This window comes from Loxodonta africana, chromosome 24, assembly GCF_030014295.1.
Source record: "Loxodonta africana isolate mLoxAfr1 chromosome 24, mLoxAfr1.hap2, whole genome shotgun sequence".
In the NCBI taxonomy this organism is placed as follows: Eukaryota; Metazoa; Chordata; class Mammalia; order Proboscidea; family Elephantidae; genus Loxodonta; species Loxodonta africana.
Genome location: NC_087365.1, coordinates 30,783,465 through 30,808,247, shown reverse-complemented (window position 1 = coordinate 30,808,247; position 24,783 = coordinate 30,783,465). Strand labels below are relative to the sequence as shown.

Below are 24,783 nucleotides of genomic sequence, written 5' to 3'. Positions count from 1 at the left end.
CCAGTCCATTTGTTTAGATGTTGCCTATGGCTGCTTTTGTGCTACAATGGCAGAGTTGAGTAGTTCTGATAGAGGCTGTGTAGCCTACAAAGCTTAAAATAGTTACTATCTGGGCCTTTATAGAAAAAGTTTGATGACTCCTGGTTTAGAGCATTAATTTTTCTAGGAGACAACAGTCTTATTTCAAGAAAGAAGATAGTCCTTCTGTTAATATGGCTTTATACCAATGAACATGAAGATGACATTTTACTCTGTTATACATGAGGTCTTCATGAGCTGCTGACTCTATGGCCGTCATAACAACAGTATGGCTTTATTTCTGCTCATTTTGAAATGATAGACTCTGTCGTTTGTTTATCTGGCCTTATGTATTAGTCAGCTATTACTATGTAACATTCCAACCCAAAACTCAGTGGCTTAAAGTAGCAATCCTTTATTACCACTCACGTGTTAGCGGGTAAGCTGGAGTTTGGCTACTCTAGGCTGGTCATGGCTAGATGGCTCTGCTTGGGACTGCAGTGGCTGGAGCAGCTCTGTTTCTCACTGCAGATCTGTGAGTCACCTGGGGTGGCCTTGCTCCATGTGTCTTTCATCTTCCTTGGACCAGTGGTGTGGTGTGGGCAGAAGCACGAAAGGGCAAGTGAAAACATGCATCGCCTCTTAAGGCACAGGCTCGGAACTGGCACAGTGTCACTTATGCTCATATATTATTGGCCAGAGCAAGCCACATGGCAAAGACCAAAGTGAAGGGGCAGTGAGGTACACTTCTTCTAGGATGATGCCTTGGCAAATACGTGGATTCAGGTAGGGTTGAAGAATTGGGGTCAACAATGCAATCGCCTTATGAGAGATACCTTAGTAGTAGTAAGTGACTTTTCATTTGCCATCTAGGAGGGATGCTGCTTGTTCCCTTTAAAAGTGGCTTGTTAAAAGTAAGGGCTGTGGCTTTCCTGCTAACCTCACCCCATGAATCCTGACATTCTAGTTTCCAGGGGTGATGGCCAGGCATTTCCCTCTGCTTCTACGATGAACTGCCACCATGTGGGATATCTTAAGAGTGATTTAGTTCTTTATTCCTGGAAAGAACGCAAGGAATATATAATAAGCAGTACTCTTTTTCCATCTTATTTGCCCTTTTTTCCCCCTCATTAATCGGAAATGAATTAATAGTAGAAACATTTTTCTTCCATTGGCTCCCCAGCTGTGTTATAAAACTCTTCAAAGGCAAGACTGTGTATTCTCTTTGTTAACCTCCCTTCCCCTTCCTCCAGCTTCCTTTGTAAGTGCAGGAGAGGGTGGGGTAACTGCCAGCTATTCGATGTGGGGGTTGATTACTTGCCTGTCTGTCTGACCTCAAATGACTGTTCCCTTTCTGGTTCACTGATTGTGGCTCTGCCATGTTCTTTGGGGCAATAAATACTAGAGTCTGGCCTGCCCAGAATGGAGGTCTCTGCCTGTCCCTCCAGCCTAGAAGCCTTCTATCCCTGAAGACCTATCATTTATGAAGCTCCTTCTCCTGGTTTTGACTGTTTCCCTAGTCCTGGCCCAGGTCACCTCAGGTAACCAGGATCTCTCCCAAGGGGTATGGGTCAGGGAACCTGATGCATGTTCAGGGAACTCTGGGGGCTCTGACAGCTTGGGCCAGGAGAATGGCCTCGCAGATTTCACTGAGGCCTTTGGTTGGTTTCTCTAGCCAAAGGGAAGTTTGGGTTCTCTGATACCATCTGACCTCTCCAGTGCCCACTATTTGACTCTGACCTTATCTCTCTGGTCAATTCTGGAGAAGGTGATCATGATGCCCTAGAAAAAGGGTTGGGGGAAAGAAACTTTGGCATGGGGTATAGAGGAAACAGGGGCTTTTCCAAAAGCATGCCTTGGGGGGATTTTTTTTTTCTTTTTTTATTGTACTTTAGATGAAGGTTTACAGAGCAAACTCGCTTCTCATTAAACAATTAGTACGCATATTATTTTGTGACATTGCTTACCAACCCCATGACATGTCAACACTCTCCCTTCTTGACCTTGGGTTCCCAATCACCAGCTTTCCTGTCCCCTCCTGCCTTCTAGTCCTTGTCCCTGGGCTGGTGTGTCTCTTTAGTCTCGTTTTGTTTTATGGGCCTGTGTAGTCTTTGACTGAAGGGTGAACCTCAGGAGTGACTTCATTACTGAGCTAAAAGTGTATCCGTGGGCCATATTCTTGGGGTTTCTCCAGTCTGTCAACCCAGTAAGTCTAGCCTGTTTTTGTGAGTTATACCTTTGTTCTAAATTTTTCTCCAGCTCTGTCTGGGGTGCTGTATCGTGATCCCTGTCAGAACAGTCAGTGGTGGTAGCTGGGCACCATCTAGTTGTGCTGGTGGAGGTTGTGATAGTTGTGGTCCATTAGTCCTTTGGACTAATTTTCCCTTGTGTCTTTGGTTTTCTTCTTTCTCCCTTCCCCAACGGGGTGAGATAAGTGGAGTAACGCCTTAGATAGCTGCTCACAAGATTTTAAGACCCAGACGCTACTCACCAAAGTAGAAAGTAGAACATTTTCTTTATAAAATGTGTTATACTAATTGAGCTAGATGCTCCCCGAGACCATGGTCCCCACAGCCCTCATCCCAGTAATTCAGTCCCTCAGGGAGTCTGGATGTGTCTATGGAGCTTCCATGACCTTGCCTGGGACAAGTTATGCTGGCTTCCCCAGTATTGTGCACTGTCTTACCCTTCACCAAAGTTACCACTTATCTACTGTCCATTTAGTGTTTTCCCAACCCCACCCCTCTCCTTGGAGGGGGTGTTAATTTTGGTTTATTGTTGTCTCCATGAAAATAGCTCCTAAAGTTCTGATTATTTCAGGATTCTGATTCCGTGCTCACACGCAACCTTGAATTAAGAATTGGGCTACCTTGGGTTGTAGCTTCCTGAGAGCAGCTGTTCCTAATTCCTTGGCTGGTTAAGACCAGTGAAGGATGCCTGGATGTTGTGGAAAAGGGAGTGTGACATCCTTGGGAGTTTCATAGAGGCCCTAGAAGACTTGCAGATGTCCAGATGGGTAGATTTCAGCTTCCTATCCCCTGTCATTGATATTGTCTGAGAAGACACCAAGGGGCAAGGGGAAAAGGTGTCTAATTGATACTGGGCACATAACTTATAGTATAAAAAAAAAAATAGAGGAGATAAAACCCTGGGGGATCCTGTCTTACCTGCCTCAAGGGATCTGGCCAGATAGGGGAAGAAGACTCCCAGTAAGTCCCAGGTCATTGAGTGGGGAGGACTTTGGGGGTCGTGACTGGAGGGTCAAGGTGGAAGAGAAAGGATAGTGGTCCATAATCCACCCTAATCCTGGAAGATACCTTGTGAGGACTTCTTCCCCCACAGATCTCTTTATCTCCTCTACCACTCTATTTTTGAATGGGCTTTGGCCTATCACTTCTGCAGCCCACTGCTTTATTTCAAGACTGACTCTTCTCCCTCCTTCCCTTTTGCTTGCAGTCATGAAGTGTTGGCGTAAGCAGGGCAGGTGCAGAACAACGTGTAAAAATGGTGAAGTATTCCACATATTATGCAACGTTGAGACTAAGTGCTGTGTGGAGCAAAAGTATGTGCCTTTCAGACTTGAAGCCTCAAACACAACTTGAAGCCCGGGGTGAACTTCTGCAGACTTGATGACTGTCTCCCAACCCTGAGTCCCAACACCATTTGATGCCACAGTTCTATTAAATAATTCTCGGCTGTGCCCTATTTCTCTTATGCAGTTTCATCTAGTTAGGCTTGTTGTGCTGTTGAGTCAATTTTCAACTCATAGTGACCCTGTGTGACACAGTAGAACTGCCCATAAGGTTTTCTTGGCTGTAATCTTTATGGAAGTAGCTGGAGCCACTGGGTGGGTTCAAACAGCCAAACTTTCAGTTAGCAGGCGAGTGCTTAGCCATTGAGCCACAAGTGCTCATTACAGAGAAGTGAATAAGGAAGGAAGGAAGGCGTGTGTGTGTGTGTGTGTGTGTTTGTATGTGTGTTAGTCAGGGAGAACAGGATATACCAGTTAGATCCTCCTTCTCTTCCCAATCTTTAGGGCCTGTTCCTAAGCTCTTTTTTCTCTGTATTCTTTCCCACTAGATGCTTTAAACACCATCTATACGTGGATCATCCCCAAATTAATATCTCCATCCCCAAGCTTCCTCTAACCTCTAGGCTGGTGTATCTGCCCTGTTAAATGCTATTTCCTTTTGGATGCCTAATGTACCCAGAATGGAACCTCACTTCACCAAGCCTTGTTACTGCTCCATTCGTTCCCTTCTCAGTAAATGATAGTGCCATGTATCTAGTTGCTCCCAACCTAGAAGCCATCCTTGATTTCTCACTTGGCCTCACTCCTTCATTCAATCTATCAGTAAGTCATATGGCTCCACCTTCACAGTATGTCTCAAAACCATCCTCTTCTTTCCATCTAGTTCGAGCCACAGTCATATCTCATCTGAAATTCTACAGTAGTTTCCTAATAGCTTTCTCATTTAATTCTCTAATTATATCTTTATACCGCAGTCAAAAAGTCAATTATATCCCGTCACTGCTTGGTGACAATGGCTTCCTGTTTCACTAAGAATAAAACCCAGGCTCCTTGCTATGTCCTGTGAGTTCCTGCCCTTCCTGGCCTCACTTACCCCTCGGGTGCACTTCTTCCTCCTTACACTCAGTCACTCTGACCTCTGTTGCTTGATCTTTCCTGCCTTAGGGGCTTGCCACATGCCATTCCTCCTGCCTAAGAAGGCTTTTCCCCTGATCTTTGTATGGTTGTTTTTGTCCCATCCTCCAGGCCTTAATTTAAATGTCACCTTTGATTATCATACTTAAAAAGGCCCTTCATATCACTTTGCTAATCTCTTTCTTGGAGTCCCTTAGTGGCACAAATGGTTAAGTGCTCGACTACTAGCCAGAAGATTAGTGGTTCAAACCCACCCAGAGGCACCTCAGAAGACAGGCTTGGCGATCTGCTCCTGAAAGGTCATATGCTTTAAAATCCTATGGAGCAGTTCTACTCTGCGCACACGGGGTTACTGTGAGTTGGAATTGACTATATGGCAACTAACAACAACAACTTCTTTCTTAGCATTTTTCAAAAATCAGTGATTATTTTCTTCACTTATTTGTTACTTACCCTTCTGCCCAGGAGAATTTGGATTTCAAGACAGCAGGGTCTTGTCTGTCATGCTCACTGTTCCATCCTTGGTGCCTGGCACACAGTAGGAAGTCAATAAATATTTGCTACATATATGGATATTTAAACTCTAAGAGCATCACCTTCCCACTCAAACAGGACTCGCTTGCAAAGTTCTCATGCTTCACCATGTCTGAGACTCAAGACTGAATGGCCTCCTCTTCACATTCCATCTCGAGAAAGCCATCAAGCCCACTTGATTTTTCCTTGCCAATGTCTTTGTACAGACACTACTTTTCCTCGCTGTTTCCAGGGCTACTCTCTCAGTTCAATTCCTCATTAACAACCTCCTTACCGTTTTCTCATACTCCAGGCCTTCTATCCTGAGTTTTGCTGCTGATCCTTTAGTCTCCCTACCAGGTCAGATTGTCCCACATTCTGACACCCAATCTTATAAGGGTTGCTACATTATTGAATGTGTCAACATCCCCTCAACATATATGATGATGAAATACCTTAATTTATTTTGTGTGTCATGGCTAGGATTCCTCAGAGACCAACCTAAACAGAAAAGGTAATTCTTGGAAAGATAACATGCAGCTCATAGAATTGACTGAAAGTCTAGACAATTGGGTTTGAAAGAACCAAGAGAGACTGGGAAGCAGAAATAACCTGCCAGAATCCCACCACCAGCATTGTCTCCCTGGTGCTTGATACCATCATAGAACTTGAACTCTTGGCATTGCAGCTGTCACCATGTGAGTACTTTCTCCACCATCCCTGTGTTGGATTTTTTCCTTTAAGATTCGAAGTCCTTTGTTGGAGCACCCAATTGACTGAGCCTGGATCATTCAGCTGCCTGCTAACTTCCAAGATGGTACTAGAGAATATTCACATTAGTGCTTTCTGTAGTGGGAAATGGGCTCTCCTTTCTATCAAGACTCAAAGAATGGAGCACCCTAGGGCATGCCATATAAAAAAGCACTCGTTCTCAGGGTCATGCTAGTGCCTTCTTGAATGTTTTGATCTAGGCACCTCCCTGGCTTCACCCTAGCCCTGGCCCTGCCAACTGATCCTGCACTTCTTCTTTGTAGCACCCACCACACCTCTATTATGTTTGCTCAAAGTCTGCATTTCATGATAAACTGTAATCTCCATGAAGACAGAGGCCGTGGTCGATTTATTTTCTGTATCCCACAGAATCAGGCAAAATTGGATATCCAACCAGTTTACTGATTTAATGAGAATTTTTCACTATGAGTTGGAATCGACTCGACTGCAGTGGGCTTTGGTTTTTTAGAATATATTTTTTGCTTAAAATAGACCGCAGAAATGTCTCACAAGAAAACTTCTTTCAGGACCAGGTTCATGCTGGGATACTATAAAACCCATTGCTCCTGAGTTGATTCCAATTCATGACGGCCCCATGTGGTAACAGAGTAGAACTTCTTCAAAGGTGTTTAGCTGTGAGCTTTGTGGAAGCAAATTGCCAGGCCTTTCATCTGTGGATCAGCTGGTTGGTTTCAAACTGCCAACGTTTAGGTTACTAGCTGAGCACAACCGTTTGCAGCACCCAGGGGTCTGTGGAACAGTATAAATGTTCGATAATCAACAACCTCAGAATGCTACTAAAATGCATATTGAGATTATAAGGCAAGGCACTTAACAGGAATGAGTGACGGTCACATCATCCACTGCTGTGATGGTCATTGGTCTGTGCTCCCAATATTAATGAGCAGATCGAAAAGTATACTTTTGTGAGTCAGGCGGTGTCTTTGTTCGCTGTCTAGAGTTAGTGAGGATGGCGTGCCTTGCCTTAAAACCAAGATTGTTGTGTATTAATGAGATTTGCGACATAAATGTATTTACTGTTTTTTAAATGGATATTGTAGCAGAATGATGTATACAGGATTTAATGTAGCAATTACCAGATTATTTTTTTTGTTTCCATTCTGCTTGAGTAGGCATCAGCAAAAAAAGTGAAAAGATCATTTTTTCTGCCTGTTATTGGAAGAGAAGCCAGAGCTTTGTGCTCTGAACCCTGGCCTCCCTTTTCCCCTGGGGAGTTAAAAACCTTGTGTGTGTGTGTGTTTCAGGAGCTACCCTGAAGAAAACACTTCCCTCTCCCTTGTTCTTTGTTAGGGAGGCCTAGGCACAAGGAGGGCAGTTAGATTGGATTGTCTTAAGAGAAGTGGAGTGAGGATTTTTTGCTTCAAGGGTAAGAGAGAGGGGTGTCCTGGCATCGGGGAGGTGTTGAATCCTCTCCAGAACTACGGGAGGAGCTGGGGATTTGATTCCAGTGGTGTTTGATAAAGCACCCCAAGGTGGCAGGTAGTTGGATGGAGTTGCCTGCATGGAAGGCAACCACTACGGAGGCACCGCCATGGCCCTGGTCCTGGGATAAGCAGAACAGGCCTCCACGGCTGGGCCTGTAGTTGGTGGAGCCAGCCATGGTGAGGATCATTTTTTCGGCTTCCCAGAGCTGCCCAGTGAGCAGCAGCAAGAGTTCCTCAGCAACACCTGAGTGTGAAGAGCAAGGGAAATGAAGCTAATCGGCACGGAATAAGGACCAGGTCCATCCTGGGTTCCCAAACCGTGGCTTTCTACTAGGATCAGTGGAGGAAGGCAGGAAATGCCAATAATAATTGACATGGAACATCTCACTGCCTTGGACAAGTGCTATCTTGGAGCTGGATTTCAAAAAATAAATACACTTCTCCTGAGGCTTGAGTGTGGCGGAGCATTCGTAGCTGGTAAAACCAGTCGTCAGAGAGTCGAGTCCAACTCATGGTGACCCCATGTGTGTGTAGAGGAGAGCTGCTCTACAGGGTTTTCAAGGCTGGGATCTTTTGGAAGTAGATTGCCAGGCCTTTCTCCTGTGACACCTCTGAGTGAGTTCAAACATCCAACCAGTTGGTTGGTAGTTAAATGCTTAACCACTCGCACCACCCAGGGACTCATAACTGGTGTGTGATTATTAATATTTTAAAGAGTTTTAGAAGAAAATGATCACTAGCATCCATTTTTTTTTATGAAACACTACTTGAAAGAGGACACTGTTGGGGATATGCTAGTGCAGAGAATTTCTCTAGAATTCAGCTCCTTTATAACAGCCCCTCAAGCTTTTACACAGCCTTGGCCCTTATATTATCTGTTTCTGAACCTCAGGCCCTCACCTGGACACTTTCCTACCTCTGGGAAAGTGAGAAGATGACATGGATGAATGGAAGTGAAAGATATCTATAAAAGGCCATAATTTTATGGCTCTCATTTCTTTTACCTTCTGGTCATATTATTAACCTCATAGGTCAGTGGAAAAATAAACCGACTAGCTGCTGTGGAGTCCATTCCGACTCAGAGCGACCTCATGTGTGTCACAATAGAACCGCGCTCCGTAGGGTTTTTAATGGCTGGTGTTTTGGAAGTAGATCTACAGGCCTTGCTTCTGAGGTGCCTCTGGGGGGACTCAAACCTCCAATCTTTTGGTTAGCAGCCGAGCCGAGTATGTTACTATTTGCACAACCCAGGGGCTCTAGGAGGAACAAAGAAATGAGATAAGGTAAAAGTTCCAGGCCTATGTGGACCCTATCCAGGGAACCTGATAACTGGTTGTTCCCTCCCACACTCCACTGTGGAATTCAGGCTGCAGAAAGTGGGCGGCCCTTTAAGAACCCGAAAATGCAACTGTACAGATTTGAGGGAGTGGGTAGTGTCCAGTCTTAGAGAACTGCCCAGGCCAGGCTGTACCCATGTGGGAGGAATTGTAAAGGCTGGATTAAGGTCCGTTTTGGTCTTGGTGGGTCCCAGGAGTTACCATGTAGCAACTGAGGTCAAGTCAGCTCTCTGGACAACCTTGCCTCATGTCGTATCTCCTGACTTCTTCCCCCCGGCCTGCTGGCCAAGGTGGCAGCCCTGCTCCCCACTCCCCCTTCAGCTGTTTCTCTTAGCCTTGGCCCAGATCTCCCAGCGTAACAGAGGAATCACTGTGCAACTGTCATGTTCCAGAGTCATAGAAGGTAGGGGCTTGAGGGGAACAAAGAACCGAGTGGGCAGATCTCTAGGCCATGACATTTGATGACTTGAGAACAGATATACATGCATGTGTGTATTTAAAACACACACACATGCACCAATGCCGTGCCTACATACAAACTACATACAAGTATAAATATACTACACAGATATATTCAAGTATTCACATTTGTAAATACATGCAAGATGACAATAATAACAATAATTAAAAACCAATGATAATAATAGCCAAAACCCATTGCCTTCGAGTTGATTCCGACTCATAGTGACCCTATGGGACAGAGTAGACTGCCCCACAGAGTTTCCACAGGAGCGCCTGGTAGATTCGAACTGCTGACCTTTTTGGTTAGCAGCCGTAGAGTTTAACCACTATACCACCAGGGTTTCCAGACGAGGTGGCAGAGTGGTTAAGGTGATGGACTGCTAATCCATTGTGCTCTGCATGCGTGGGTTTGAATCCTATCCTTGTTGTTCCTTCCTTTCCCTACCTTATCGTGGAGGTGAGAATGATAATAATAGTTGATAATTATTTAGCATTTACCATGTGTCAGGCACTTTATTAGGTAATTTGCATAAGTTATCCCATTTAATTGAATTAAATGGGATTTGTATTTCATCATAGGAGGCTCAGAAAATTTAACTTACTGAAGGTCAACAGCTAGCAATTGTCAGCCAAGACTCAAATCCAAATGTGTGTAAAAGCAAAACTCATTCCCTGAGCCTAGTCTGTAATAGGTGTTTAATGAATCCTCCTTTGTCTCCTTTCATAATCTCTTGTTTAAGTTCTGTCCAAGGCCCAGCCCTTATCCGGCTCCTTCAGAAGCTTGGCTGGAGGAACACAATCCACAAGAACCTTGCTCTCTCCACACTCTAAAAGGACTTGGGTTGCCTCCCCATTAGATCACCTCTTATAGCTTTACTCAGTGTGTTGTTGTTGTTGTTGTTAATTGCCGTTGAGTTGATTCTGACTTAGGGTGACACCATGTGTGCAGAGTATAGCTGCTCCATAGGGTTTTCGAGGCTGTGACCTTTTGGAAGCAGATCACTGGGCCTTTATTTTGAAGTGCTTCTGGGTGGGTGTGAACTGCCAACCTTTTGACTAACAGTTGAGTACTCAATGCGTACTCAATATACACGTTATTTATTTGCTCTATAAATATTTATTAAGCACCTGCAATGTGCCACGTATGTCAGAAATTGCTAGCTCTCCCCCAGTATTTGTCTTCCTCCTCTTCTTAGTAATATAACCCCTGAATTTTAGCTGGCCATGGTTGCCCAGAATTAAAAAACAAAGTTTTCAGCCTACCTGGTAGCTAGATATAACCATCTGAATGAGCTCTGGCCAATGGAGTGTGTGGAAGCCATGTGAGCAACTTCTGAGCAGTGTTCCTAAAGGCAAAGCTGTGCCCTTCATTTCCTCCTTTACCTGCTTCTTGATGGCTGGAATGGGGACTTGATGATGGCAACTGGATCATCAAATGGAGATGCCTGCTGAGGACAGCAGAGCATCAAGCCAGAAGGAACCTTGTTTCCTAGTGATTGTGAAGTTGTTTCACTGAACCGCTTGCTTAAACTTTTACGTGAGAAAGAAATCAATGTCTGCATTTTGAAATCATTTTTGCTTGGGAGAATATCTGTTAAAATTGCTGAATTAATATTCTAATATTAGGGTTGTAGCCAAGTTCTTGGGTTCATGGATCTGACATTCCAATGGTAGAGACAATGATTAAACATGGAAAATAATTCTTAAAAGATCAGATAAACCTATGAAGGTCATAAAACAAGTTACTATGATAGAATGACAGAGATTGGAGCACCATTATCTAGGGTGACCAGGGAAAGTCTCCCCAAGGAGGTGACATTTGAGATGAGATGGAACGATGAGAAAGAACTAGCCGTGGGATAGCTGAAGGCTGAGCTTCACAGAGAGAACAAATGGTAAGTGCGAAGGCCCTGAAGTGGGAAGTTGGGAAGTTCAAGGTTCAGGAAGACATATACATGTGTGTTCTTCTGTTTCAAAGCTGAGGATAAGTGTTTTTTAAAATATAAATATTTTTAAAAATGCTTGCCTTGAGCATTATACTCTTTTAAGAACTATGTGGGATCAAAGTGAAAACAGCAACTCGAAAGATTAGATAGGAAACTTAGGGGCAGTGAGTTTATATTAAAGGAGGAGGAACAATTCAGAAAAGGAGGATGAAAATGGTTGCATGGCTAGAAGACCGTAATCAGTGTCACTGAGTTATACACATAGGAACCGTTGAATTGGTGTGTTTTGCTGTGTACATTCTCAACAAGAGCAACAACAAAATAAAATATGTTTCTCGATATGTATTTGTATATTGATTAATGAATTCCTTTGTAGGTGTCTAAGGGTATTTAATTTGCCTGTCTCCAGTAGGGAAAGGAGCCCTTGTGGTACAGTGCTTAAGGGCTTGGCTGCTAACCAAAAGGTTGGCAGTTAGAACCCACCAGCCACTCCATGGGAGAAAGATGTAGCAGATAACTCACGGCTGGTTCTTCCGCAAAGATTTATAGCCTTGAAAACTGTATGGGGCAGTTCTACTCTGTCCTATAGGGCCACTATCAGTCAGAGTCAACTCAACGGCAATGGGTTTTTTTTTTTGTTTGTTTGTTTTGTTTCTTTCCAGGAAAGAAAGGCACTATAAGCATGGGTGCTGATCAGTTTCCCACACTCCCATCCTGTGCTTTGCTGAGACATCTGCTACACACTGTCCTTTGGCCTGGCTGACCTCATATAAGTCTCTCCCTGCTATAGTTCACTGCCCACAGCCGGGCCAATAAAAGCAAGGCTCACTCCTGCTGCCGAGAACACTATCCCCATCCCCTACAGCACAGCCAGCTCCTTCTCCAGGGACCTGCCTGCCATGAAGCTTCTTTTTCTGTTTCTTGCCATCCTTCTGGCCATGGAACCAGTGGTGTCAGGTAACTTGGGCCTCTCTCAAGTGGCTAGGATCCTGGTCATGGGCTTCTCCCTTTCCCTCTTCCCACACTGGGGGCAGAATCTGAAGCTTTTCCTCGTTTCATGCAGCTCTGAGAGGTTTTCTCAGAATCTTCTTATATCAGCGTCTCTCCCTGATTCTTTATTGCCAAGGTGGTAGAATAACAGATGCTTTGGGCATTTGGATGAAAGGGCAGGAAAGGCATTCAGGTGGGAGCTTGGCAGAGGCCTTAGGAGTAAAGGATTGGGTGCAGGTTGGGGCCTTTGGAAGGTTAGACGGAAGGCTGGGGGTGAATTGTGATGGGAGAAAAAGACCTTGGGGTTAAAGTGATAGAGGGACGATAGATTAGGGTGAGTTGGAGGGGAGGGGTTGGGCTTTCCTGATGGTTTCGGGTGGGCTGGACAGGGGGAAGGATTTGAGTTAAGTGGGGGTGGTGTTGGGGATTAAGCTGGGGCTTGAGTTGAGGCTGAGTGTCAGAACTCTATGGTGCAGTGTTTGGAGTTTAGTTTAGTGAGGGGCTACTGCTGGGAACTGAGGCTTGCAATTTGATTAGATTTGGGTTTAACTTGGGGCCGGAGTGGGGGATTGAGTTGAATAAAGCTGGGAGTTATAATTAAGATCTGGGGTTTGAATTAGGTAAATATGGGGTCAAGGAAGATTTAAGATTAGGTTGTGGCTAGAGGTGGGGCTTGTTGGGCTTAAGTTAGACAGGTCTGGGCTATGGATGAGGATCTGGGTCTGTTGGAATGTGAGTGAATCCTCACTCCCTCCCCCCCCAGGCGCCCAATATTACAGGTGTTCATTGACCTTTCCCATTATCCGCAAGCTTCATTAGGTGGGAACTGCATTGGCGTCAATTGTTCCCAAAATTAGGAGTAGGGGGTTGGGGGAAAGGAAGACAGGAAGACAGATGGGTGGGATATATGTAAACCTCCCTGAAAACCTTGGGATCCCAGTTGCAACAATTGTCTTAATTCTATCCCCTCTCCATGTCTTTTCTTTCCTTTTCTGGAACTGGTTCCAGCCTTTCTTACTCAACCCACTGCCTTTCCTCCCTGGCCCTCCTGCTCCTCCTGTACCTTCTCTTGCCTCTCCACCCGAGGGATACTAACTTCTGCTTAATGGTTGTTCCTATACTCAAAAGAGAGCTGTTGGATGGAAGGACACTGCAGATTGGTGTGCAAAAATGATGAAGACAGCATCTCACGCTGCCCAAGTCGTAAACGGTGCTGTGTCCCTAGTCGTTACTTAACAATCGAACCAGTAGTAATTGATGATGAACTGACCACCCGAACCACTACTCAGAAGCCCCAAAAAGGAAAAAACAGGAATAAAAAGAAAAATAATCGTGGATAGAAATGATTTTGCTTCAGGTTTCATAGTTCCCATATTCCATTAAAATTCGCAAATCTGTTTCCTGTGTCTGTCAATCATGAGAAAGGATACCCCAAATGGACTGGGGGTGGGGGGATGGCAGGGTGAAGTTTAAGAGGTGGCAGCAGGAAGTCAATGGGGTGATGACTACAGCCTTGAAGATAGTTTCTCCTCTCCCAGCCTAAGGGCCCCAGCAGAAGCTATTGGGTCATAGGTACACTGAGGAGGGCATGTGGGAAACCAAGAGATTTGAAGGCACAACAAATACATGGAGTGTTGGAGAATCCTTAGGCTAGGAGAGTCGATGCATATTGGGGGTGAATGGGCTGGAGGTGGACAGGGGCTGAGTAAAGCCCAAATCCTTGGATGTCTAGGGGAGTCAACTGAGATGCATTTTGATGCCCCAAGGATCAGAATTTTCCAAGTATCAAAAAAGACAGAACACATACACTTACCCTTTTATATATTAATTTATTTTTTACATTCTTTCAGGGGGTCATTTATTCATTCCTTCACTTTAGCTCTGCCACTACCATAGTCAGACTCTATACAAATAAACCGCTGAGAACTTCAGCTTTCACATCTGTAAAATCGGAATAAAAAAAATTTTTTTTTTTCTAATAGAATCGATCTCAGGATTATGGTAAGAATGAAACGAGAGAGTGCAGATCACACTGCCCAGAACATAGCAAGCCCCCAATAAATGTTAGTTGCTGAGACTGTTTATTGATTTATTCACACATTTACGAAATATGGGCTGTGTGCCGTCCAACTGTGTTAGGCTCAGAGGGAGATGGAAGCCTGTCTCATTCGGATTGGCAATTTAGCTTGGTAGAAGACTAACTCATAGGTGACATTTAGAATCCAGATATGGAACTTAGAGGACCTGAGCGTCTTCCTCTGAGTGGCACAAGCGGTTTGTGCTCAACTACTACCGCGCATGCACCCCTAGGCAGGAGGAGGGCCAAGGGGCAGCTGTTTGCAGGGGCTGTGGGCAGAGCTTGTATATTCGCTTGGAGTGTTTACCTCGTGCATGTGAGGCTCCTCACGGTGTGGGACAGAGCAGGGGACAGGCCTTTGAGAAGGGTGGTGGGCTGCAGGCTGGGCCAGTTCTACTGGTGCTGCAGTATTCCCACGGGGAAAACTGAGGAATTCAAGAATTATACAATCAAACCTGACCTTTCACATCATTATGAAGGAATATTTCATAATGGGTGATAGAACAGAGTTATCCCTTTTGCTAGCTTGATTTATAGCTTTAAAATATTCAAACGTGTGGCAGGGGGCTTCCACTGTATTCTTGCCCCAGGGATGTACCTCAGTTTGGATCCTACTGTGGCAGACAATCCATTTCCAAGGCCACTCCTGAGGCAGGAACTGCATAAACCGTGCCTTACAGCCTTGATGCCTCTCTTGTGAGCTTTTTGTGCCCTGAAGCCTGGATGAAAAGATCCAAAATACTCCCTCCCTGGCCTCTCTGCCTTCAGATTTCCTCTGCTTTAGTCTCTACTTTCAGAGGGACTCTTCCCAGGAGATTCATTTGACCGTGTTGCCCTTCTGCTTGTATATCATCCTTGGCTCCTCGCTTTCCAGGGTTCTGGGCATTCAAGGCCTTCACATGATGGTCCAGCTTCATCTCCCATGACTGTCCCTCACAGACCTTCACTTCAGCCATACCAGTCCTCTCACTGTACTGCCTTGCCTATGACATTGCCTTTGTTCATGTCTGCCTTGTCCCCCTCTGCCTTGTCCCCATCACCATGATGAACTCCTCATCCTTCAAAGCCCAGTTGATGTCACCACCCACGACAGCCTTCATATAAACTCTGTCCCACTATTTCTTAATAATTGCAGTAATAATGGCTTTAATGATAGTTCTCATTGACAAAGCACTTGCTTTGTGTCAGGCACTGTGCTTGGTGCTTCTAGGTGCAAAATCATCCCATTCTTATAACAATCCACTTATTATTCCTATTTTACTGATGAGGAAACTGAGGTTCAGAGAGGTGATATAATTAGCCAAGGTCACATGGCATTAAGATACAGCAGGGATTCAAACTGAGTTCTGGTTGGTGTCACAGACTATCACTCTTAAGAAATTACGGCACCTAAGAGTTTGGCTGCTAACCAAAAAGTTGGCAGTTCGAATCCACCATCCTCTCCTTGGACACCCTGTGGGACAGTTCTACTCTGTTCTATAGGTAGCTACGAGTCGGAATTGATTTGACGGCAGTGGGTTTTTGGTTTTGGTATCATGTTATAGTGTAATTATTTGAGCAATTGAACCCTCCTCCCCAACTCCTCAAACACACACGTATTAGATGGAAATCCTTAGGGATGGAGACTATGACTTATTTACATCTCTATGCCTAGTGCTTGGCATGGATTTGATATAGTGTTTATTGATTGAAAGACTAGTTGATGATGAATTCACGTGTGAAAGCATGAGTGGATTTGGTGGGGGACATGAATGGCTGTGTGGATAGGCTGATGCCAGATTCCAGGAATCGGGGGTGGGATGCCTTCTGGGATAAAGAGATCAGAGGACCAGTGTATCAGGTGTATTAAAAAAAAAAAAAAAAAAAACCATTGCTGTTGAGTCGATTCCAACTCATAGCAACCTATAGGACAGAGTGGAACTGCCCCATAGAGTTTCCAAAGAGTGCCTGGTGAATTCAAACTGCTGAGCTTTTTGGTAAGCAGCTGTAGCTCTTAACCACTACACCACCAGGGTTTCCTCAGGTGTATTAGCTCTGGTTAATGGTGGTAGAAGGAGCCCTGGTGGTGCAATGGTTAAGCATGGGGCTACTAACCGATTTGAACCCACCAGCAGCTCCAGGGGAGAAAAGACCTGGCGATATGCTGCCATAAAGATTATAGCCTAGGAAACCCTATGTGCGGTTCTACTATGTCACATGGGGTTGCAATGAGTTGAAGTCAGCTCAATGGCACCTAACAACAACAACAACAACAACAACAAACGGTGTCAGAAAGGATGCAGAGCATCTAGTGGGCCTTCCTCATGTTGGTTCTTATTATTAACCTGTTAGTTGCTCTTAGAACACACAGATTTCACTGTGTGGAAGGGGGCTGGGGAGAGTCTAAGGATCTCACCCTCAATGCCTGGGGCCTGGCATCAACCTCTCCACATACAGTTACTTGTGCCTCCAACAAATTCATTTATTTGGACATTAATTTATCGTCCACAAGTTATTATTTATTCATTCAGTGAGCAACATTTATTAAGACCCTTCTCTGTTCTTAACACTGCATGTACAGAGACAACGGTGGGTGTGGGGGGGGGTGTGGACAGAATGCTGGTATAAAGAAAGACTGTAGCACTCACCACTGAGCCACAGAAAGTTTTTAGAGGACACTTTCTCCATCCTCTCCCCAGACACTGTGTTGGAATTTCTGGATGTAGAAGCCGGACATGTGTAATTTTGAAAATTCCATTAGGTTATTCCTTTGGGAGATAAGGCCTACCCCCTTCCCCAATTCCCCTGCCACACTTCCTTTATTCCTGACAGTCCTTCAACTGTGAGAATATCTGACCCAGGCAACCTTGCGCTATCTACCCATTTCACAGATAGGGAAATTGAGACCCGAGGAACAAAAGTGATCTAAGATCACACAGTAGGTTTGAGGCAATATTGGGATTAACAAGCTGGTCTTCTGTGGCTTCTGGTGAGAGGGCTGAGGGAGCATGGAAGGTAACAATAAGTAGATGTGGGTGATACAGTGTGCGGCAGTGCAGAGCAACAAGGGGCAGACAGCCGGGGGCGGGGTGGGGGTGTGAGGAGCGGCAAAGCCCCTGACAAAAGCTTTGGGATCAGTTTGGACACCTTGAAGCCCCGATCTGGCTCCGCCATGGCCTCTCTCCAGGGGGAGTTGTAAAAGCATTGTGATCCCAAAGCTGGGAAAACTGGGCACCTTTCCTGCACCTTTACTGGGATTGACAAGCAGGCCTGCTAATGTAGCTGAAACTCAATTCATCCTCAGCTCTGTACACCAATACCCAGGATCTCAGGTACATCTGATACTGAGGTATTCATTTTCTATTTTTGTCCACACTCCAAAGGGGTGAAAACATTTCCTCTTTACCGCTCCTCACCCTTGCTTAGGGAAGGTATGCTCTCTGTTGAAAAAAAAAAGAAAAGAAAGGAAAAACAAGTAGGATTCTTTATTCAATGCAAGGACTTTTATCACGGTGTGTGTGTGGATGCACATTAGGCTTTCCATTGAGTCCATTTGGACATAGGGGACCCTTATGTGACTAGTGTCAAGTTCAAGGCCTGGTGAAGCTTGGGTGATGATGACCATTTGTGGAATGAGTGAGAGGCTCTTGAATGCCAGGTTTGGAAGTTTGGGCTTGTTGCTGCAGACAATAGAAAGCCATGGCTCTAGTTGTTCTTATCCAGGGAGCTGCAAACCTCTCCCAGCCAAGGCCTATCATGTAGTACATGGGCCAGTAGAAAGATACGGGCTTGGAGTCATACTGAGTGGAGTCTGAGTCCTAGCTCTGCCTCTTAGTTTGCCAGAACACTGCTTCTTTCTGAGCCTCAGTTTCCTAATGCAAGAAAAAGAAATAAAGATATCTACTTCAAAAAGTTGTATTAAAAACTGAATGAGCTGATGTGTATCAAGTGACTCATAGTGTATGTTTAGCAAATGTCCCTTTAACCACTAACATTCATAATCTAATTGTCTTTAATAATTCTTCTACATAAGTTGAGAACCACATTAGAAGTTGTTCTAATTTTTGCTTGAACCGTCAAACATAATTTAGAAAACTTAAGAGGGGAAGGAAAGTATATTGTATTTATTATGTTTTTACTCTTTCTTTTGGTCTTTTTTTACCTCCTGATGTTCCAAGATCCCTTCTTTCATCGTTTCCTTTCTGTTTTGAGAATTTCTGTTAGCCATTCTTTTAGGGTGGGTCAGCTAGTGACAAATACTCTGAATTTTCCTTCATCTGAGAATGTCTGGATTTCCTCTACATTCCCAACGGACATTGTCACTGAATGTAGAATTCTGCGTGGATAGTTCTTTTCTTTCTGTTCCCACACATTTGGGGAGGTAGAAGGGTGTCTTATTCCACCAGGTCGGGGGAGCTGAGCTCCCCACATGATCTCTATTGACTCTTCAGGATGGTGAGGGGCTTATTACCACTCAGCAGTAATAAATGTCCCAGCTCACGCCTGGGCTTCTCTGACACCACCTTAGGAGATGAGAAGGGACTGTGGTACCTCATTACAGCCTCAAGAGGGTAAAGTCTAGACTCTCTAATTAGCCTTTGCTGGTGGGGGTTTGGGAAGGGACTGAGCTATTTCGCTGGAGCAGAGTGATTATTGCCTAAAATTTTCTGTCTTGCTATGCTGCCCTTTCTTTGGTACTTGGGCTAGAGAAAGCAGACTTTTCTTGGAATTTTTAACTTCTGCATCCATTTGGAAAACCCTGGTGGTGTAGTGGTTAAGTGCTACAGCTGCTAACCAAAAGATTGTCAGTTCTAATCTACCAGGTGCTCCTTGGAAACCCTATGGGGCAGTTCTACTCTACCCTATAGGGTTGCTATGAGTTGGGATTGACTCGAAGGCAAAGGGTTTGGTCTTGTTTTTGGCACCCATTTGTGTTTTCATTTTTGCATCCATCCATCCAAGGCTGCCAGCTTTGGATGGCACCAGTCTGGGATGTATGGGGCAAAAAGAAAACCCAGAGAACACACAGCTGTGCCATTCCTCATCCCTGAGACCCATGGCTGATTTGCCTTCTTCTCTTCACCTTTCAGAGTCTTCTTATATTTGTTTTACCTACAAAACCCAGAGTTTTTAACTGCACTTATCAGGACAAATAAAAGAAAGTACACCTACCCCATTTCTTCTGAAAGTAGAAGTTGCCATCTGCCTTTAGGATTTTCCTAGGTTCCCCTACTCTTATGACCAGATCTATGCCACTGCTGAGTGGAGATTAACTATATGTATCTTTTTGACCAGGCAGACGTTACCCCCTTCCATGCATGGGTAACAAGGGAGTGTGCAGAACCTCTTGCAAAAAGGATGAACAAGCCTACCTCTATTGCAAAAATTATCAACCATGCTGCCTCCAGTCCTACATGAGAATAAGCCTGGTTGGCGGAGAGGAAAACAGCGACTGGGCCCGAGGGAACCGCTGGCCGTAAATAGCTGGAGTGCTGTTGATCACCATCCTCAACCCCTCTGGGAGCTCAGACCTGCTGTCAATCTCCCTCATTAAAATTCATGCACCTGCCCCTCTTGTCTGTCTTTCATTCACTGGGGATCATGGGGAGCAGAGACCAGGTTTTTCATGGAGAGATATCTGTTCCATTCTGGATGTAACCCCGTGAGAGAGAAGGCCGGAAAACTGGAGTGACACTTAGAGTGAGTATAGACAAGCCAGTGAAGATGGGGAGAGAATAGACTTGAGCCCAGTGGGGGGGAGTTGAAGGGTTTGGGCAGGCACGTGATGTTGTGCAGTGTAGGACTCAGAGGGAGATTAGAACCAGTAAGTAGGATGCATGGAGTAGTGGGTAGAGGTCTTGTGGAAAAATTTTGCTTAGTTCATGAAAGAGCCTCATAACCAATAGAGCTGTTGTAAAGTGGAATAAGCTGCCCTATCAAGGTTTCAGGTTGGGAAGCTGCAGGTCTGTTTGGTGGTCATTGTAAAATGAATTTGAATGTTGGACGCCGCTGGCCTTGATGATCTTTAAGATCCTTTGTTGTTGTTGTTAGATGCCATCAGGTTGGCTCTGACTCATAGCAACCCTATGTATAACAGGTCCTTTAATTCCTAATAATCTAGGAGTCTTGTGCTCCCAGTTACAAGCAACACTAACTTTTAAATATAAAATTGTCACTTTACTTTTTATGGCTCACCCACACTAATATCTAATTTTTCTATCCATATTTAGTTGCAAATTTTGTTAAAAGCAAAGTAACCACACTTGCCAATTATATTTCTTTACTTCTCTGCCTCTCCTTAACTTGTTGTAACTTGCCTTTGTGCTTTTCATTCTATTGAACTGGCTCTGGCCAAGACTGCCAGTAGACCTCCTTTTTCAAAGTCTCATGGATCTTGCTCAACTTTTATCTCCCTCTGCTTCTCTGTAGTATTTCCATCATAGTTCATTCCCTCCTTGAAAGCCTGAACTTCCATGGCTTCTGTGACTTTGTTCTTTCTTTGTTTTCCTCCTAAATCTGAGCTTCTCCTTCTGCGTTGTTTGGGGTTCCTCTTCTGTCAGTTGCATCATTACATTCTTTTGGGTTTCTCTTCTCTTTTGAGAATAAAGACTCTCCACATTCCTAGGAAAAAGCTGACAATTCTGTAGCCATGATAACAAGTAAATACCTATTCCCTCTCCCTTGCCAAGTGTTTTCAAGGAAAATTGCCTAGTCTTGAACCTTGGTATTCAGTGTAGAGAAAAAAAATCACCACTGAGAATTTACAACTTCAAACTGGTTCTCAGGTAATCTTGTACCCTGAATTCACGGTACCTGAGTGGTCTGAAAAAATGTCAAACTGATAATTTAGTTTAAAGTTATCCCAGACTAATAGTGCCAAAGACATCTGACAGAACCAAATGAAGGATTTACTGTGATAAAATTTCAAGAAAAATTCACAGATGAAAGTCCCAAATCACAAAACACACAAGGAAATAAGGCACCATAAATTAAGGCTAGCAGAAACCACACACCAGAAATTTAGACTTTCAAAGACTTCAAATATTAGAATTATCGATAACAATAGGCACGTTTGAAAATATAAGTTCATGAGACCTAAATGTCTCATCACAAACTGGGTATATTCCAATCCCCTGAATAATTAAATTGACCCTTTGGAAAACTGTTCCAATGTTCAATGGAAATGGTATGTTCAAAACTGTGGACTAAGAAGGTCTGAAAAGCATAAATAAAATGCAGAAGTAGGTTGATCAGATGTCTGTGGTACCCACTCCTCTCCCTTACTGCCCCTCCTTCATCATACACTAATGGTGTCATGAGGAATTCTTATGGTTGGTTAATAAAGGAAGAAAAAACAAGGCCAGGTTTGTGGAGTGGTCTGTAGGATATACTAGCACCAGTCAGAAGTGGATAGTTGCTGCAGTATAGCCTGATTTAGAGGTGGCCCTGAAAGACAGTGATGACAGGAAATCCTTCCAGTGGAAGGAGGGATGGCCTAAGTTATGGATCTGTAGTAATTCATGGGCAGTGGTAATGGGTTGTCTGGTTGGTCAGGGCCTAGGAAAGAGCAAGATTAAAGATTTGTTACTTGAGAAGGGGGCAGGACGTGAAGACATTTTTATTCTATCGGGGCACACATACAAAGCTCTCAATAATCAAGTGGACAAAATAAGCCATCATTTCACCCACAGTTGAGGGGCTGCCCCTACCCTTAGATGTCCATGTGTGATCAGGGCTTGGTCTAGGACATGATGGGCCCATGGAGCTAGCCTTTCAACTGGCTTCTATTCCAAACTTGAAGCACCTGGGGCAAAAAGAAGTCTTCATAGCTCATATCTTGGCTAGCCAGTCTCCAAGAGTGAGAGATAAATAAGGTTTCAGGGCCAAAGTTAGTAGTAAAATGAGTGCTTTTGCCTGAAGTGTCTGCTGTTCTATAAAGAAAGCTTTCAGTACCCGTTATGAATTGAATTGTGTTCCTCCAAAAGAAATGTAGAAGTCCTAACCCCTGTACCTGTGAAGATAACTTTCTTTGGAAATAGGTTTTCACTACATTAATGAGGTCATACCAGAGCAGGATGGGTCCTAAACCTAATCAGTTCATAATAGTGTCTTATAAAAAGAGCAAAATAGACACTGACACACACACAGGGGTAAGAGACTATGCAAGATCCATCTACAAGCCAAGAAACAACAAGGGAGGACCAGGGATACAAATATGGAAAGAGACAAAGATCTTCTCCCAGAGCCAACAGAGAAAGAGGCTAGCCCTACTGATGCCTTGAATTCAGAATTCTAGCTTCCAGAACTTCAGAAGATAAATTCATATTCTTTACAGCCACCCACTGGTGGTATTTTTTTTGTTATGGCAGTCCAGGATAACTAAGGCAGTGTCCTAGTAGCTATCGTCATTAATTCAAGGATTTAGAATTCTGATTTTGACCACTTATGCTGCCATAAAAAGGTAAGACTAACACAGAAATGCCTCTGGTATTCCACAACGCTCATAGAGAAGACTGAAAGACACATGCAAAGAACAATGTCGGAATACTTAACTACGTTAATATGGTTGTGCATAGGTCACTAGCAAACAAGGGACACTAAAAATGGGTTAAAACTTGTCATGGAAATAATTTGAGATTTCAAGAAAAGCACTGAAGAGTTCATCATTGGAAATAGTGGAAAAATTTGGACTTCTGAGTACAGCTGATTTTATTTAGAATCACACATTGATGGGGGTTGGGGATGGGCCACCATGATACTTTCAGAGCTTTGTGAATCTTTAGGACTTAGTTCAGCACTATGAGGACAGGAATGAGTGACAGCAGAGAAGAGCTCGTGTGGTTTGATGGACCTCTGGGAGAGAGCTCTGAGTTCCCAGTTCCAGGTCGGAATCGTCATCTTTTTAATTCTTGGTGCTTAATTCAAAGTAGGCTTGAGTGAAAGGTATTGTTGTTTCACTCACATCCTCAATGTTTGTTGACTCAAAATAGGGCATGAAAGTTGGTGTTGTTTTAAGAATTGGCACTTGCGATCCCAAGTCTTTCTTCCCAGGAATGCAGCAGACTTCACGGTTTTTACACGTGGCTTCCTTCACTTCACCATGGCTGCAGTTTTTCCTGCAGTGCCCTCCTTTGCTCAAGCATTTTTTTCGGCCAGCATACTCTGAATAATAAAAGGAAAGACCACTGATTTTAGATTATGAGGCTCGCAATTACACTAGCTTGACTGAATATTTAGCATCTCATAAGAACACCTTGAGTCATAATTAAACTATGGCTGCAAGACCCCCATTTCAGACCTGGGAAATACCATGTTTCTAAAACATCTATCCCTGGTCTCCCACCTGCCCATTTTTTACTTTTGTGAAAAGGAACTTTCTAGTCTTGAGGAATTGGATCTAGTTATAATGATGCTAGGGGAACCCTGGTGACGCAATGGGTAAGCGCTCAGCTGCTAACCGAAAGGTCAGTGGTTTGAGCCCACCAGCTGCTCAGGGGAGAAAGATGTCTCAGTCTGCTTCCTTAAAGATCTACAGCCTTGGAAATCCTATGGGGGCAGTTCTATTTTGTCCTATAGGGTCACTATGAATCAGGCCCAGAGATCTGCTTCTGAAAGTTCCCAGCCTTGAAAACCCTGTGGAACGCAGTTCTACTCTGCACACATGGAGTCGCCATGAGTTGGAGCTGACTTGAAGGCAACTGGTAATGACTGGTAAGGCTAGTGTAGGTATTCCTACGTGATAGGCTTTGCTTGCTTGTGTATTAGGCCTGTGCTTCTTAAATTTTTTTTTAAATTGTACTTTAGATGAAGGTTTACAGAACAAATTAGTTTCTCATTAAACAGTTAATACACATATTGTTTTAAGACATTGGTTAACAACCCCACAACATGTCAATGCTCTCCCTTCTCAACCTTGGGTTCCCTATTACCAGCTTTCCTGCCCCCTCCTGCCTTCCAGTCCTTGCCCTTGGGCTGTTGTGACCCTTTGGTCTCATTTTGTTTTATGGGCCTATCTAATCTTTGGATGATGGGTGAGCCTCGGGAGCGACTTCATTACCAAGCTAAAAGAGTGTCTGGGGGCCACACTCTCAGGGTTTCTCCAGTATCTGTCAGGCCAGTAAATCTGGTCTTTTTTTGTGAATTAGAATTTTGTTCTACATTTTTCTCCAGCTCTGTCCCAGACCCTCTATTGTGATCCCTGTCAGAGCAGTCAGTGGTAGTAGCCAGGCACCATGTAGCTGTATTGGACTCAGACTGGTGGAGGCCGTGGTAGGTGTGGTCCGTTAGTCCTCTGGACTAATCATTCCCTTGTATCTTTAGTTTTCTTCATTCTCTCTTGCTCCTAAAGTGGTGAGACCAGTGGAGTATCTTAGAGGGCCGCTCACAGGCTTTTAAGACCCCAGACGCTACTCACCAAAGTGTTTCTTAAATTTTAATGTGTATACACAGTACGTAGAAGCCTTGTTAAAATGCAGATTCTGATTGAGTGGGTGGGATAGGGCCTGAGTTTCTGTTTTTCTAACAAATTCCCAATGATGCCAATACTGCTAGTCCATGGACTACACTTTATGTTGCAAGG

At 44.2% G+C, this 24,783-nt stretch overlaps 3 protein-coding genes and 1 non-coding gene across 4 annotated transcripts; 3 read left to right on the top strand and 1 right to left on the bottom strand.

Annotated features, from left to right (window-relative positions):
- Positions 1-1,501: 1,501 nt before the first annotated feature.
- Positions 1,502-3,698, top strand: DEFB121 (defensin beta 121). Its single transcript, XM_023549884.2, has 2 exons — positions 1,502-1,559; positions 3,475-3,698. The coding sequence occupies exons 1-2, from the start codon at positions 1,502-1,504 to the stop codon at positions 3,618-3,620; spliced, it is 204 nt and encodes a 67-aa protein (XP_023405652.1). The 3' UTR covers positions 3,621-3,698.
- Positions 3,699-9,558: 5,860 nt separating this feature from the next.
- Positions 9,559-9,640, top strand: TRNAS-GCU (transfer RNA serine (anticodon GCU)). Its single transcript has one exon. It is a non-coding gene; the product is annotated as a tRNA-Ser (tRNA).
- A 2,318-nt stretch (positions 9,641-11,958) lies between these two features.
- Positions 11,959-20,974, top strand: DEFB119 (defensin beta 119). Its single transcript, XM_023550121.2, has 2 exons — positions 11,959-12,115; positions 19,500-20,974. Exons 1-2 carry the CDS (start codon positions 12,058-12,060, stop codon positions 19,682-19,684), a joined length of 243 nt encoding a protein of 80 aa, XP_023405889.1. The 5' UTR covers positions 11,959-12,057; the 3' UTR covers positions 19,685-20,974.
- A 1,529-nt stretch (positions 20,975-22,503) lies between these two features.
- DEFB118 (defensin beta 118) lies at positions 22,504-23,516 on the bottom strand. The gene is given in 2 exon segments (XM_023549917.2): positions 22,504-23,389; positions 23,503-23,516. Coding segments are annotated over 2 exon segments (402 nt in total). The 3' UTR covers positions 22,504-23,001.
- Positions 23,517-24,783: the final 1,267 nt, after the last annotated feature.